General features: G+C 36.7%; 1 protein-coding gene across 1 annotated transcript in view; it reads right to left on the bottom strand.

Annotated features, from left to right (window-relative positions):
* The window catches only part of Apool (apolipoprotein O like), a 74691-nt gene that overhangs the window by 26364 nt on the left and 31251 nt on the right, over window positions 1-17076 (bottom strand). The window contains exon 2 of the mRNA XM_042668593.1: window positions 5639-5743. Coding sequence (XP_042524527.1) covers window positions 5639-5743 — 105 coding nt within the window. The remainder of the gene's footprint in view (window positions 1-5638; window positions 5744-17076) is intronic.

Genomic DNA, 17076 nt, shown 5'->3' with positions numbered 1-17076 from the left:
GCTGTCTTTGAATTAGCAATCCTGTCTCAGCTTCCTCTGTGCTGGGATTAGTGTGTACCACAATGCTCAATTCTTATATACTTTTATTCTTTCTTCTATCCCACACGAATCTTCTGATTCTGAATTTGTGTCCCATTATACATTAGATTACAAGTTTTTAAAGAAGTTCTTTATATGTGGCCTATTATAAACAAAATTATTCACATGCATTTTTAGGAAGACTATCTAAAGCTTTATCAGATTCACCAAGAGGTCAGAATGGTTAAGAACCAATGCTTTAAACTATTTTCTTTCTAAGGCATGGACATTCAAGCATAGTTATTTATTGTAAAAGGATATCAATTCTCCTGTGACTATTTTAGGAACCAGCACATGGGATGTTACCATAGTCTCCATTGGCAGAAGAGCATTCTCACTAAGGACTGGAGGCTTTCAACTTAAATGCCACTTACTGTATAAATGCAATCTGTCTGTACTTACAAATTATGATTCTGTTAGGTATAAAAGCCTCATTTAGAATTAAATTGAACCAAAGTAACTACAATTCTTAAATCAATAATTTTCTTCTCAGTTACTTCTTGGTACAAAAAAAAGGTCAAATCCACGTCATTGAAAAGTTTAAGAAAACAACGAAAGCAACCAGAGATATTTATGGCAGGTTGTATATATGCAGCCGAAGTACCAGTTATTATACAGACCTGAATACTGTAAATTTCACAGTTCACAAATGGTTACCCTGTGGCCTTGCAGAATTTTCTCAAAGGGAGATTTAATTATGTTCATGAGATGGCACTTAATAAGGCAGAAGCATATTGACATTTTTTATAATGATGGTTTAATATGATGAGCTGAACTAAGAAAAGGATTTTGTGGTTAGCTACAAACTTACTAAAAGATTCAAATAAACCATAACACCTCTTTCATTAAGTATTCTGGTTTTCTTTTCATTAAGTAGAGATTGTATTATAAACAGATTTAACAGGGATAGCTCACCTTGTATCATAAAGTACTTGGAAATGCTACATGTAAACCACATTTTTATCTCTTCATAAATTCCTCCGTTGGATCCCGACTTATAAATAGTCCCTACCATGTAGCTGATTGTCAACCAGCTTGGTTTAATAAGTAATCCAATTAAGTTCTATTTAAAATGTACTAGGGAATACAATAAATAGCCAGGAATATGGTGCATTCTATAATACAGAAAATACATTCTAATTTACTTCTTAAATATGTAAATTCAGCTATTAGGGGAAATGCTAGTTATTTCTTCACTTTCATTTCAAGCTCCCCACCTACAAATGCATATATATATAGAAAGGCTTAAAAACACCTAAGATTAATAAGAAGAAAGAGCACTGAGAGTAAGCGTGTAGATAAGTCAGTCTATTGTAGGTTGCTAATGAAAATGACTAAAATCATCCACCACTTAGAGTGGCACCTCAGATTGAGAAATGATTATTTTGTTGTTACTGCTAAATATATGAATATTACTACTGTTCATGTTAGTATATCAGTATGTCTTTTTTTTGTGCTTTTTTTAAATTGTGAAAATACCATACAGAGGGGTTACAATTACATGGGCAAGGCAATACCATACAGAGGGGTTACAATTACATGGGCAAGGCAATGAGTACATTTCTTATCAAGCATTGTTGCCTCCTCCTTTGTTTCCCCTTCCCACCCCTTCCCATCTTCTCCCCCTCCACCCCCGCTGCCAAAGTTGTAAAATTCGGTTTTCGACTTAACGACTTGTACATCTCATTTTTGTGCTTTGTGACCTACAAATTCTGCTTCTAGAAATTCATCCTAGGGAAACAATTTATAGAAGGATTTATATGTGTATATACATTTAAAATAGCATGAGATGGTTCCATTTTAATTATAAAATCATGAAATATTTGAAATTTCTAAAAGTTTATGAGTTTTTTATGGTAGTACAACAGAATACTTATGTTGCTCTTAAGAATTCTGATCAGCTTGGCACTAGTGGCTCACAGCTATAATCCTAGCTATGCAGGAGGCTGAAATCTAAGGATCACAGTTGGAAGCCGACCCCAGCAGAAAGGTCCCCATGAGACTGATTTCCAATCAACAACTCAAAAACAGAAAGTGGCTCTGTGGTTCAAAGTGATAAAGTGCTAGCCTTGAGCAAAAAAGAGCTCAGGGACAGTGCCCAGGCCCTGAGTTCAAGCCCCATGTCTGACAAAAAAAATTCTGACCAATGATTTCAAATTACTTAATGATTGACTCAGAGTTTAGGTGCAGGTCCATCTTACAGAAGAATAAGTTGCTATATATGTAGCTAAGTGTTAAGTGTGATTCAAGGCTGAAAGACGTATAGCACAATGGTGAAAAAAATCAGTAATCACATTTACTATTCAACAAGCTGGCACTGTAAGTCAGCCAGACAAAAAAAAAAGAAATTTAAACAGGTATAATTATGCAGGTGACTAAGTCCAAAGAATCCAAATGAGTAAGTAGAGACTAGCAAAAGACATAGCCTAAGAGTTTAAGACATTTTAGAAAACTTCAGGTTCTTTATGTCATGGCCAAAGACTGATTATGAGCATAATTTACATTGAGCACTAAAATAAACATAAAAAGACAGTATGATCACTGTGTATTGTTCAAAGCCAGCCCAGTCAATAAAGTCCTTGAGATTCTTATCTCCAATTAACCAATGAAAAGCCAGAAATAGAGTTGTGGTAGAGTGCTAGCCTTGAACACAAAAGACTGGAATAGTATTCCAGGCCTTGATTTCAAGCTCTAGGACTGGTACAAAAGAAAAACAAAACAAAACCAGTATAATTTTAGGCAGCATTAATAAAAATATATGTAGAACAAGAGAAAGATTCTGATTCCAATCAGTGATATAAAAATATTTATCCCTGGAAGCCAGGCAATGGTGGCTCAAACCTCTAATCCTAGCTACTTAGGGGACTGAGATCTGAGGATTGTGTTTAGAAGCCAGTCCATGAGACTCTTATCTCCAATTAACTGTCAAAAACATAGAAGCAGAGCTGTGGCTCATGTAGTAGAGTGCTAACGTGGAGTAAAAAAAGCTCAAGGGCAGTGCCCAGGCCCTAAGTTCAAGCCCCAGTATGGGCACCAAAAAAATTTATTCCTGAAATAAAAATCTAACCACTTTGAACTTGTGTGCAAGGTGAAAACAACAGTGAAGGAACTCACTATTTCACAGGAGCAATGATTAAAGGAACTAATATGTTTATTCAGGAAGCAAAATATTACTTAAAGTATTAAGTATAATTGGAAGGGCTATATTTTTAAGTGAAATAAGAATATTTCTGTATAACATCAGTAACAGAAATATAACATCAATAGAGAGAAGACAGTATGAGGTAAGTTAGTATGGGTCATTAAAAAATCCTTAAGTTGTTTGACAGCTTCCAGAAAATGAAGTGGACTTCTTAGATTTCTTTATACTGTTTTACACATATGGAAAATGGGTCATTGAGTGTGCCTGCTACAAAGGGGACTACCGTTGTATATATAGAAGGGTGAAGCAGAAAATATATAAGGTCACTTCTAAAATGACAATCTTAATGATTTTTTTAGGCTGAGGCTTCCTAATGTTTGGTGTGTCTGTACATATTTTTCAAGAAAGAAATCAGACTACTAAAAGTTTGGCAAAATAAAACACCAGGAAATCATAAGGGGTAAGGTGGGGTGATAGGGGAAGAGGTAGACAGATGAAGACGGGAAGAAATCCATTGCATATGCTACAAAATTAAGAAAGTAAGGGAAAGGGTAGGTAGGGGAGGGATGGGTGAGAATTTTAAAAGGAGTGACATTGTCCAAGATATATTGTATTCATAAACTGCTTTGTTAAATCATAATTCCTTTGCAAAACTACTTAAAGATAACAAAAGTAAATTAAAAAATTCTAAAAGCGAATTCCATCGTATATATTTACCACATTTTCTTGATCCATTCATCTACTGAGGGGCATCTGGGTTGGTTCCATATCTGAGCTATGGTAAATACTGCTGCAATAAATATAGTTGTGCCGGTAGCTTTAGTATGGTCTTGTTTGTGAACATTTGGGTAAATGCCCAAAAGTGGGATTGTTGGGTCATAGGGGAGCTCTATGTGAAGTCTTTTGAGGAACCTCCATACTGCTTTCCAGAGTGGTTGAACAAGTTTACACTCCCACCAGCAATGCAGTAGGGTTCCCTTCTGGCCACATCCCCTCCAGCATCTGTTGTTATTAAATTTTTTTAAAAATTACTGTTTTTTATTGTGAAAATACCATATAGAAGGGTTACAATTACATGAGCAAGGTAATGAGTACATTTCTTATCAAGCATTGTTGCCTCCTCCTTTGTTTCCCCTTACCATCCCTGCCCTCCCATTGCACTGCCTCCCTTTCCCCCCAGCCCCTCCTCCCCCCTCCTCCCCCAAAGTTGTAAGAAAATGTGGTAAATATATACAATGGAATTCTATGCCCCCATCACAAAGAACGACACTTTCCCATTTACTAGGAAATGGTAAGACTTGGAAAAAATTATATTACGTGAAGTAAGCCAGTCTCAAAGAAACATAGATCCCATGGTTTCCCCTATCTGCAATAACTAGTATATGTCTAGGACAAGCAGAACAGGTCAAAAGCTATGTACATATCACCATATAACCTGATGCTAAGCAAAATGAACCCCAAGATAGGGACACAAGAGATTTTATCTTTGTTGCTGTTTTTTTTTTAATGTACTTATAATATACTATGTGATTTTTTTTGTTTCTTTGTATGTTCTTCTCCCATGGTACAACCCCTGTTGTCACTTTATTTGATTGTGGTGCCCTGCATCTTGTATATACATTTTTCTAATTTTGGAAGGGGAAGGGAAATAACAAAATGCTGAAATAAGGATACAGGATGACCCATTATAACAATGAGATGTACCCGACAGTATGTTGAAAACAAACTTTACAACTTTGGGGGAGGGGAGGAGTTGAGGGGGTGGGGAGGAAAGGGATGGTAGGGAAAAAATAAAGGAGGGTATAAAAATGCTCAATAGGAAATGGACTCATTACCTTACTCATGTAACTGTAACCTCACTGTACTATATCTTTACAATAAACAATATATATTAAGAAAAACATAAAAAAATTCTAAAAAAGAAACAGATTACTGTGCACAGGTAGCAAACACCTGTAATCCTCACTGTTCAGGAGGCTGAGATCTGAGGATTACGTGGTTTAAAGCTAGCCTAGAAAAAACATTCTGTGAGACTCTACTTTCAATTAACCAACAAAATTGGAGTGGTTTAAGTAAGTAGAGTGACAGGTGTGAGTAAAAAGCCAAGCAAGAGACCAAGGCCCTGGTCCAGACCATAAAGAAAAAGCATGCAGGCAAGCAGAGCAGAAGTTCTAAGACTTTGTACTACTTGTTAACTAGTCATGAAGAAAAATAATCAATTATTTTAATTGATATTAGAAATATACTAAATGTTTGCATCATATATACTACTTATTTTGAGAAAACATAACTCTTTCTACTTATACAATGTACATAAGACAAAGTATATTTTGGATAAATAGAGGTAACTTAAAAAACCCACTACATAGCTTTTACATTATGCAAAACAACATTCACAAACATTTGTAGGCAAATTACCTGCTCAGGTCTTACGAACTGCTTTTTGGGTTCCTCTTCTTTAGCTGCATGCACACTTATAGATGCATATAGCAGACCTGCAGGTATGGTTGTCAGTTTTCCCATCTGAGAAAGATACATCAAAAGACTTCGTGAAAAATCTTCATTTTCATTTCCTGGTAAATTTTGAATGCATCTCAGGAACACTAGTGCTTTCCTTTAAATAATTAAAAACAAGTGCAATATTAAATACTCATTTTTAAATATAATTCTGAAAAATCCCTTCTACTGGATGACAGGACTGTATATACATTTTTTTTCTGATTGCTAATAGTCTATTTTGGAGGATCAAGATGACAGACAGTATTTCTCTAGTGTGTCATGAACCAAAGGTATAATTGGAGGTCTCTGTCTACAATAAGAGATAGGTTGAACATAATAGAGAAGTTGATATAATATTGAAACAAGGAGACAAAATTGAGCCTTGGATTTGCCCCTACCTCTCCAAATATACTTTACTTGATCCCTTTAAAAATAAATAATTAAGTAGTGCACGAGTCGCTCATACCTATAATCCTAGCTACTAATTGTGGTTAGAAACTAGCCAAGGCAGGAAAGTTCAGGAGACTCTTATCTCCAATTGGCAACCAAAAGATCAGGAAATGAAACTGTGACTCAAGTGGTAGAGTGCTAGCCTTGACAAAAAAAAAAGGCTAGGGACAGTGCCTTAGCTCTGAATTCTAGTCACATTAATATAAAAAATAAGTAATAAAATTTGTTCATTTATTCATTCATTGCTTATGTCAAGAGTCACTAATCAAAAATATCAGCACAGAGAAGTAGGTGCAGGTAGGCAAACCTTGCCTGGACAACCAGTCAGATTCTGGTTCATTCTTTGTCCCAGTGTCCTGTGGGGAGGGGTTATTGACAGAGGAGCAAGCCTGTGAACCCAAATGATTTCGATCTTGAGAGTTGTTGCATAGGACTGCCCAGTAGGAGGAGGCAAATATGTGTCTTCTGAAGAAATCCTGCAGTGAATCAGGCAAAAGACCCCTCTTGCCCAGATCCTTACAAACAAGTGGGTAAACTTGTCTACAGCCAGCACTACTTCCTGAGGGCCACTGTTCAACCAACCCCAGGGTAGGATGCAGATACATTTGATTCCTGAGAAAACTTCACAGAATCTTCACATAAGGCTTAATACATAACCATGGGCCTGTGAATAGATGAAGCCACTCCAAGATATCCGAGTCCCTTACCCTCACACAGACCAAAAGGAAAGCAAGCATGAAGCTGCTAGACACAAATCACCTGGGGTCAAGCTTTTTATCCCAAGACAAATAAAATAAAATACATAGCAAGGTACCAGCTGAGCTCACCCATTTGTTTCCTATGTTCTAAAAGAAACTATTAACTAGTAGCCTAAGTGGAAAAGGAAAAACGTTGCCATGGAAAAGCCATAGCAGGCAGGCCTGAGACATGGGTCACCTTTCAGGTACCAGGAGTAAGTATGCACCATGATTTTATTATCTGATCAAATGCTCTAGCTATGCTACCTGAGTAACTCCTGTTCTATCTAGAAATGCAGCAGTGACTGCTTTGATTTGATCACTCTTTCTCCCTCCCCTTCCCCCTCTTCTCCAGCTCTTTCTCTGATAGCTGCCAGAGGGCCTCAGAATATAATCCTTAGGAATAAACTTAATCAATCATGGATCAATAAATCAATAATTTGAAAATCACTATACTACAAGTGTCATTATTCATAAAAAGAAAAAAATGACAAAATTAATATGAAAGCAAAATGATTCCGAATAGCCAAAGCAATGGAGCAAAAGACCAATGCTGGACTTATTATAATATTACACTTCAAATTATACTATAAACACATAGTAACAAAAACATTATAAAAGCACTAAAACACACCTAAAGACCAGTGGAACAGATTAGAAGACTGAGAAGCAATTCCACCCAGCAATAGCCATCTGATTTTTTGTAAAGGAACCCAAAATGTAAATTGGTGAAAAGAGCCTCTTCAACAAATGGTTCTAGATAAACTAGACATCCACATACACAAGACAAACTGGGCCCCTATCTTTTACTCTGTACTAATATTAATTCAAGGTAGATCAAGGATCTTAATGTAAGATCCAAAACATTGAATTTACTACAGGAAATAACAGAAAAAAGCAATAGAAATTATTGGCATAGACAAGAACTTTCTTAATAGAACTTCAGTAGCTTAGCAAATAAGAGGAAGGATTAACAAAAAAGAATTACATGAAACTAAAAAGCACAGCAAAGAGGTAGAAGGGAATACATACAATATATACATGGATACCCCTTTGTGTGTAAATGGAACAAGGAAACTTTTTATTTTGCATTACTTGGAGTATAAAGCCAGGGCTTCATATTTGCTAGGCTGGTCTGATACTGCTGAGCCTCACTTCCAGCCCTAGAAAAACACTATTGAAATATGCTAATATATGAACAATTTTTCTATAACCTAACAGTTTCAGCATATAGTCAGTAGGGTTAGCCTCTCCCCATTCTTTTTATTTTCCCAGACACTCTGACTTTTACTGATAGGGAAATGTGGCATGATAGGAAAAATATATGAACTTATGAATTGCACCGATCTGGTTTTTAAGCACAGTTATGAAAGTTATTAATTAAAATTAGGCATGTTGCTTAAGATCTCAGATTTAAGCTGTTCAGTATGGTGGTCAGTAGTCACATATACTTGTACAAACTGAAAGTACATTTAATTAGAGTTAAATAAAAATTTAGTTACATTACCCCCACTTCACTTTCTCAACAGCAATAACATAGAGCAAAAGATAGCTACAATATAATTCCATAATTACAGAAAATTCTAGTGGGCAGGGCTGACTCAATTAGGTCTTAGGTTTATGTATCTGAAAAAGTGTTCATACTTTTCTGTTTATGATTATCATGAGGACTAGATAAGGAGTTATATAAAGTAGTCTGTGCTTGGCAAATAGGCAATTAATTACAGCTTTCTATTCCTTCTGATTTCTGAGTAGAGAAGTTAAGAGCCTGGGCTTATTCACTGTTTTTCTTCTCACATGTATTTGATGTTAATCAGGCTCTCATGAGGACTATAATAACCACAAAAACCCACCATGCTTATTTCCTCTAAACAACAAAAAAAGCTAAGATTTCTAAGAAAAGAAGGCATTATCTTTAACTTCTATTACAAATTGTTTACATGTATGACATTGTAACACTATATTCCATAAAAAGTACAATGAAAATTCCAATAACAAATGAAAATCAGAGACAGAGGCAAGGACTTTTCAACTCTCAGTTACAACAGCCAAGCAGGCATTACTATCTAAAGAGCAATTGCTAACAGCACTCACTTCAGCACAGAATCCATATTGGTAGATTATAGCACTGAGTTAACTCTGGACTGGATCCTGAGCTAAAAATGTTTTTAAAACACATTTAGCTAGGTGCAGGTGGGTTCATGACTGTAATCCTAGCTACTCAGGAGGCTGAGATGTGAGGATTGTGATTTGAAACCAGCCAGGGGAAGAAAAGTTACCATGAAACTCTCCTCTTCAATTAATTACTCAAAAATACTGGAAATGGTGCTGTGGCTCAAAGTGGTAGAGCGTTAACTTTGAGCAAAAGAGCTCCAGGACAGCACCCAGGCCTGGAGTTCAAGCTTCATGACCAACAAACAAATAAAAAACAAACACACATTTAAAGATTTGTAAGAAACAAAAGCAAAGAATATGCAATTAGAGACCTTAGATATCTTGCAAAGTTTCACTATCTCTTTATAGAAATAATGTAAACTCTGACTTTAGAAATTTAGGTAAGAGCGAGAGAAGAAGATGGTGGAGGAAAAGCTGGAGGCTAAATAAGCTCTCACATAGAAAGCAGTCTTAGTGTTCCAGTGAACAGTCCTAGTCTAGAGAATTACACAAGTATACCAATGGCACCATGGCAATGGCCACCGTATCAACAGAGAGAGACCAGGACAAACGTGCCAGACGTGGTGTGCAAGTGGATTCTACTCACCACCAGCAAAAACTGACAAGGAGCAGAAATCTTCATCCTGCTGATCGCAGACCAGGGACTTGCATGAGTACCCTCAAGACATCTTCACCCCTTCTCATGGAGCAGCAGTGGGAAGGTAGCACCTCCCCCACCACCAGAGAAAATCTCCATCTTTGATAATGACAAAGGCCTCAGCAATGCAGCTAGCTCCAACTCAGGCCTTGGAAAAAAACAATAGGAGCCATTCCACAAGTCATACAACCTGACCAGACCTGCCAGACTGAGCTCCACCCATGGGAAAGTTGCCCTTCCCAGATAGAGGCAGCACTGCCCCAAAAGCAGTAACTTTCTTCACTGGGTAAACAGAGCCAGAGTCTGCCCCTCCCTACTTCAGCCTAGACAGCAGGAAGGGTGAAAGACAAACAATTGAAACTCAGTAAACAGAAACCCTGAGAATGGCTCCAGGCTGGGCTCTGTGAGTGTCTCAGGGAAATGCTACTGATTACTGATAGGCCTCAACCCTACCCACAACCTAGCCTCATCACAGAAACTCCAAGCTAGAGGAAAGAGCCATCTCCATCTTTTTTGATACTCAAAGCAGATCTACCTCCCACTGAACTAGTCTGGGACAAGGATCACAAAGTCCTGGGAAGGTAGAGCTTCTTTCTACCTGCTCACACAAACTGATTTGAAAAACCAATCAAGCCACAGGAAAACCAAATACTACAGGCAGACCAGAGACTCCATCAAGAGACTGGTTAGGGACACAGAGGAGATACAAGTTCTTCCCCCACCTCTCCCCAAAAAATAAAAGAACTCTTTTTTCCAACTTTAAAATTTTTTTTAAATGTTTTCTTCCTTCATAATTTTTATTTTAGGTGTGTGTGTGTGTGTGTGTGTGTGTGTGTGTGTGTGTGTGTGTGTGTGTGTGTGTGTGTGTTTAAAATCTCTTTTAATTTTTTGGCCCATTTTTTTTCCTTTCTTTTTTCAGTGATTTAATTGCTGTTCTGTTCATCCCCAGATATATACCCGTCCTCGATGATTAGATCTTATCCCTCATTGTGTACATACTTAATTCAGAAATTTATTACTTAATTCACAACCTCTTAGGCTTAACTTCCTTAATAGTAGTATTATATCTTTATAACTATATAATTTTTACGTATTCCATTTAAATTTTTTTATTTTTCCTTTTTATCTCTCTCTTCTCATCCTATCCTTTTTTTTCTCCCAATATCATTTCTTTATAGTTGCATAATTTTTAGGTGTTTTTAAATTTAAATTTTTGTTTTTTCATTTTTCTTGTTTATTTATCTCTGTCCTTCCTTTCTGTTCTATCCATTTCTTCTCTGAGATTAGGATCTGGTTAAATTCACTCCTTCCTTTTACTTCTCCACATCCCTCTAAACCTATTTTTCCCCACAATTCTCCCTAAACCTATTAGTTTCTGGTCTTCTGAATCCCTCATTGATGGTCTTAGCCCATGAATCCATAGTTCTTTTATGTTGAATAGATTGTATCTGTTGAACTAGATTGTATCTGCAGCCATTTTGACTGTGCAACTCAGGACTCTGGTTGATGCTTGCCTAAAATAGTGTTGTAGCACAAAATTGGTGTTACTTTAATACCAAATGGGCAAAACACAAGAAAAATGGCAAGTCCAGGTATATCAACTCCCACTCATGATAATCAGGTGAGAGAACAGTTAATGAATAATACAGAGGAAAGTTTCCAAAACGCTCTACAAGCACTACTAGTAAACATGGTGAATGAAAAGACTGAAAACCTGCAAAGGACTCAGTGTGAGCTTGATACAGAGTGAAACAAGGCTAACCAAAGATTAATAGAGGAACTTCATGAGCATGATGAGGCTAACCAAAAATTAATACAGAAATCTGAGCGTGAGGAAGCTACTAAAAATTAATACAGGAGTTGTGTGAGCAGGCTGAGAACAGTCAAAGAGAAAGACAGGAATTGCATTAGCACGCTAAGAACAGTCAAAGAGAACTACAGGAATTGTGTGAGCATGAGGAAACTAATCAAAGAGTAATAGAGGACTTGCATGAAGAGGATGAGAATAGACAACAATAGGGACATTCATGGAATCCATAAACAGACAACTGAAGGAATCCACAGAGACCACAAAGGAATGTTGAATGGAGCTTGTCAGAAGGACAGGGAGCACAAGGAAACCATAACCAATCAACTAAGTGACTTGAGAATAAACACTGAACACCAAATTAAGGAAGTAAAGAAGTTCATACAAGATCTAAAACAAAGCTCCAACAAAGAATTTGAAGCCATCAAAGCTGACCATTTAGAAAGAAAGGAAATAAAAAACAAAGTAGAAAATCTTGACGGCAGGTTAGACCATGTAGAAGATCGAATCTCAGGGATTAAAGACAGCCTAGATACTATAGAGAAAAAACATACAACTATTCAAGACAAATCCAAGAAATATGATAGATCTATTCAATATCTGGAAGACAGCATCAGAAGGCCTAATCTGAGGATAATGGGTATTAGAGGGGCACTTAGAGACAGAAGTTAATGGTCTGGAAAATTTATTCAACAGGATCCTAGCAGAGAACTTCCCAAACATGCAAAAGGATAGGCCTATTCAGATACAAGAAGCTTTTAGAACCACAAATAGACCAGAACAGAACAGGACATCCCACTGTCACATTATAATCTGCACAGGATAATTCAGACCAAGGAAAGGATATTTAAAGCTGTCAAGAAGAAAAGACCAATTACATATAAAAGGAAACCAATAAGATTAACCTCAGATTCCCAGCAGAGACAGTTAAAGCAAGAAGAGCCTGGAATTATATATGCCAGGCCCTAAAGACAAACAACTATCAACCAAGAATACTGTACCCAGATAAACTCTCCTTCATAATGGAAGGTCAAATAAAAAAAACTTCCATAGCAAAGAAAAACTGAAACAATATATCTCCACCAAACAAGCCCTATGAAAGACGAAAGATATTTAAAGATGTCCTGCACATAGAAAACCAACAAGGCCACAATAAAGGCCAAGAAACCACACCCAAACTCAGAATCCAAGAAGCATGAGAAGAACCTAGTTGTCACAGCCCCAAGAAAGTGGATACCATAGCTGGAACTACCAAACACCCTTCACTCCTAGCTCTCAACATTAATGGACTTAACTCTCAAACAAGCAACCCAGACTGTCTAGTTGGATTAAAAATCAAGAAACTTCTATCAGCTGCCTTCAAGAGTCACACCTTGCCCATAAAAACAAACATATTCTGAAAGTGAAAGGCTGGAATAAAATATACCAAGCAAACCGCCCCCATAAGGAGGCGGGAGTTGCATTCCTAATATCAGAAAAAATAGACAACAAATTAAAACAGAGAGATAAATAAGATCACTACATACTAATTAAGGGATCTCTCCTTCAGGAAGATATTACAATTCTAAATATTTATTCACCAAATAAAGGAGCACCCAAATTTATCCAAGAAACACTATTTTCGCTCAAATCTCACATAGATCCAAAGACATTAATTGTCGGGGACTTTAACACACCACTATCCCCATTAGATAGATCAACTCCGAAAAACTCAACAGAGAAACCGCAGATCTAAACGACTGCATAGATCAACTAGTTTTAACAGACATCTATTGAATATTTCACCCAGTAACATCAGAATACACGTTTTCTCAGCAGCATGTGGAACATTTTCCAAAACAGACCTCATTTTAGGTCACAAAGCAAACTCGTCCAAATTCAGAAACATTGAAGTTATGCCCTGCATTCTCTCAGATCACAAGGGAATAAAATTAGAACTCAACAACAAAGGCCACCAAAGAAAGTCCTGTAACACATTGAGACCGAACAACACACTGTTGAATCACATGGAAGAGGTTAGAAAGGAAATTCAAATGTTCATAACATTCAACAAAAATGAACACACAAATTACCAGCTCCTCTGGGACATAGCAAAGGCAGTACTCAGAGGCAAGTTCATAGCTCTGAGTTACTACATCAACAAATTGGAGAGATCTGAAACCAGCAATTTAATGAGACATCTGAACCTCCTTGAAAAAGAGCAGCAAGCTAAACCCCAATCCAGTAGAGGAAAAGAAATAATTAAAATTAAATCAGAATTAAACACATCAGAATTTTTTTAAAAAAACATAGAAGGAATCAACAAAACAAAGAGTTGGTGCTTTGAAAAAATTAATAAAATTGACAGATCCTTAGCAAATCTTTTCAGAAAAAGAAGAGAACACACCCATATAAACCAACTCAGAGGTGAGAATGGAAACTTCCCCAGAGAAACAACCAATATTCAGAACATTATAAGGGAATATGTCTCAAACCTTTATGCTAATAACTTTGAGAATCTGGAAGAAATGGACAATTTCCTAGCAAGTATTGACATGCCAAAACTATACCAAGGTGAATTAAACCAAATTAACGGACCTATATCAATCATCAAAATAGAAACAGCAATAAGAGACCTGCCATCTAAAAAAGCCCAGAATGGAATGGATTTACAGGAGAATTTTACAAGGCCTTCAAAGCAGAACTCACATCAATACTCCTCCAACTCTTCAATAAAATTGAAAGAGGAAGTTCACTACCAAATTATTTCTATAAAGCCATCATAACCCTTATCTCAAAACCAGGCAGGGACTCATCAAAGAAAGAGAACTATAGGCCCGTTTCTATGATGAACATTGATGCAAAACTTCTCCACAAAATTTTGGCCAATCGACTTCAACATTTCATCAAAAAAAATCATACATGATGAAACAGGATTCATTTCAGGGATGCAAAGCTGGTTCAATATACACAAACCAATTAATATAATTCATCATATCAACAAGAGCAAGGATAAGAACTACATGGTTATCTCAATAGATGTAGAAAAAGCATTTTAAAAGATCCATCACCCCTTTATGATGAACGCTCTGGAAAAAATAGGAATCCATGGAACATTCCTCAATACAGTAAAGGCTGTATATGGAAAAACTAAAGCCATTTCCTCTAAACTGAGGAATGAGACACAGTTGTCCATTCTCTCTACTTCTCTTCAATTAATATTAGAATATGTAGTTACAACAATAAGACAAGATGCAAACATAAGGGTATCCAAATAGGGAAAAATGAAGTAAACCTCTCCCTCTTCGCAGATAATATGATATTGTATTTAAAGAATCCCACGGACTCCACTCCCAAATTCCTAGAGTTGATTTGAAAATTTGGTAAAGTAGGAGGGTATAAAATTAACCCTCAAAAATCAATGGCTTTTCTGTATGCCAACAATGAGAAGAGGGCAGCTGAAATCAGGAAAGCAACTCCATTTTTAATAGCCCCACAAAAAATAAAATACCTAGGAATTAACTTAACCAAAGAAGTGAAGGACCTCCGTGATGAAAACTTTAAAAACCTAAAAAAGGAAATCAAAGCAGAACTTAGAAAGTGGAAAAGCCTCCCATGTTCCTGGATCAGAAGGGCTAACATCGTGAAAATGGCAATACTTCCCAAGGCTATCTACAAATTCAATGTGATACCTATCAATATTCCAACCTCATTCAAGGAAATAGAAGAAGTAATATAAAAATTCATATGGAGCAATAAAATACCCCAAATAGCATAAACAATCCTTAGTAGAAAGAACAGTACTGGAGGTATAACAATATCAAACTTCAAACTTTACTACAAACCCACAGTATTCAAATCAGCTTGGTACTGGTACAAGAACAGACCTCAGGACCAATGGCGTAGAACTGAAGACCCAGAAATGAACACTCAGACCCATAGCCATCTAATCTTCGATAAGGGAGCTAAAAAAATAGAATGAAAGAAAGACAGCCTCTTCAGTAAATGGTGCTGGCAAAATTGGTTAACTACTTGTAGAAAACTAAAGCTAGATCCTTCTATATCACCCTGTACCAGAATCAACTACAAATGGATCAAAGACCTTGGAATCAAAGCAGACACCCTGAAAACATTACAAGACAGAACTGGAGTAACCCTAGTTCTCCTTGGCACAGGCCAAAATTTTCTCAATAGAGACCATAGAAACACAACAAATCAAAGAAAGGTTGGACAAATGTGATTGCATGAAGCTGCATAGCTTCTGCATGGCAAAAGACATAGCTAGCAAGATCAACAGAAAGACCATGGATTGGGAGAAGATCTTCACTAGCCATACAACAGATAAGGGTCTCATATCTAAAATATACTTGGAACTGAAAAAATTAAATCCCCCAACAACAAATCTCCAAAGAAACAACTGCCCAATAAATAAGTAGGCTAAAGACTTATAGAGAAACTTCTTTGAAGAGGAAAGAAGGATGGCCAAGACATATGAAAAGATGTTCAACCTCCCTAGCCATAAAAGAAATGCAAATCAAAACAACATTGAGATACTACCTCACCCCAGTTAGAATGGCTATAATCAAGAACTCTAATAACAACAGATGCTGGAAGGGATGTGGCCAGTAGGGAACCCTACTGCATTGTTGGTGGGAATGTAAACTTCTTCAACCACTTTGGAAAGCAGTATGGAGATTCCTCAAAAGACTCCACATAGAGCTCCCCTATGACCCAGCAATCCCACTTTTGGGCATTTACCTAAATGATCACAAACAAGACCATACTAAAGCTACCAGAACAACTACGTTTATGGCGGCATTATTTACCATAGCTAAGATATGGAACCACCCCAGATACCTCTCAGTAGATGAATGGATCAAGAAAATGTGATATATATATGTATTATATATATATATAATATATATAATACATATATATATAATGGAATTCTATGCCTCCATCAGAAAGAATGACATTGCCCCATTTGTTAGGAAATGGAAGACTTGGAAAAACTTATATTAAGTGAAGTAAGCCAGGCCCAAAGAAACATAGGTCCCATGGCTTCCCTTATTTGCAATAACTAGCATATGTCTTGGACAAGCAGAAAAGGTCAAAAGGTATGTACATATGACCAGATAAGATGATGTTAAGCAAAATGAACCCCAAGATAGGGACACAAGTGGTTTTTTCTTTCTTGTTATTGATTCTAACATATTTATAAGGTACCATGTGATTTTTTTTTTGTTGCTTTGTATGTTCCTCCCCCACGGTATAACCCCTGTTTTCACTTTATTTGATGTTGGTATAATGTGGGGAGGGGACGGATAAAACAAAATGTTTATATAGGGATACAGGTTGACCCATTGTAACAATGAGATGTACAAGAAGACACTGTTGAACAATGAACTTTACAATGGGGGGGGGGTGTAATTGTGGAAGTGGGAGGAAAGGAATGGTTGGGGAAAAACAAAGGAGGAGGCAACAATGCTTGATAAGAAATGTACTCATTAACTTAGTCATGTAACTGTAACCCCTCTGTACATCATTTTCACAATAAAAAAACTTAAAAAGA

Source organism: Dipodomys spectabilis, unplaced genomic scaffold (genome assembly GCF_019054845.1).
Source record: "Dipodomys spectabilis isolate Male_0828 unplaced genomic scaffold, ASM1905484v1 ptg000459l, whole genome shotgun sequence".
In the NCBI taxonomy this organism is placed as follows: Eukaryota; Metazoa; Chordata; class Mammalia; order Rodentia; family Heteromyidae; genus Dipodomys; species Dipodomys spectabilis.
Note: the sequence above shows the minus strand (reverse complement) of the source record. Positions and strands in the feature narration are given on the sequence as shown.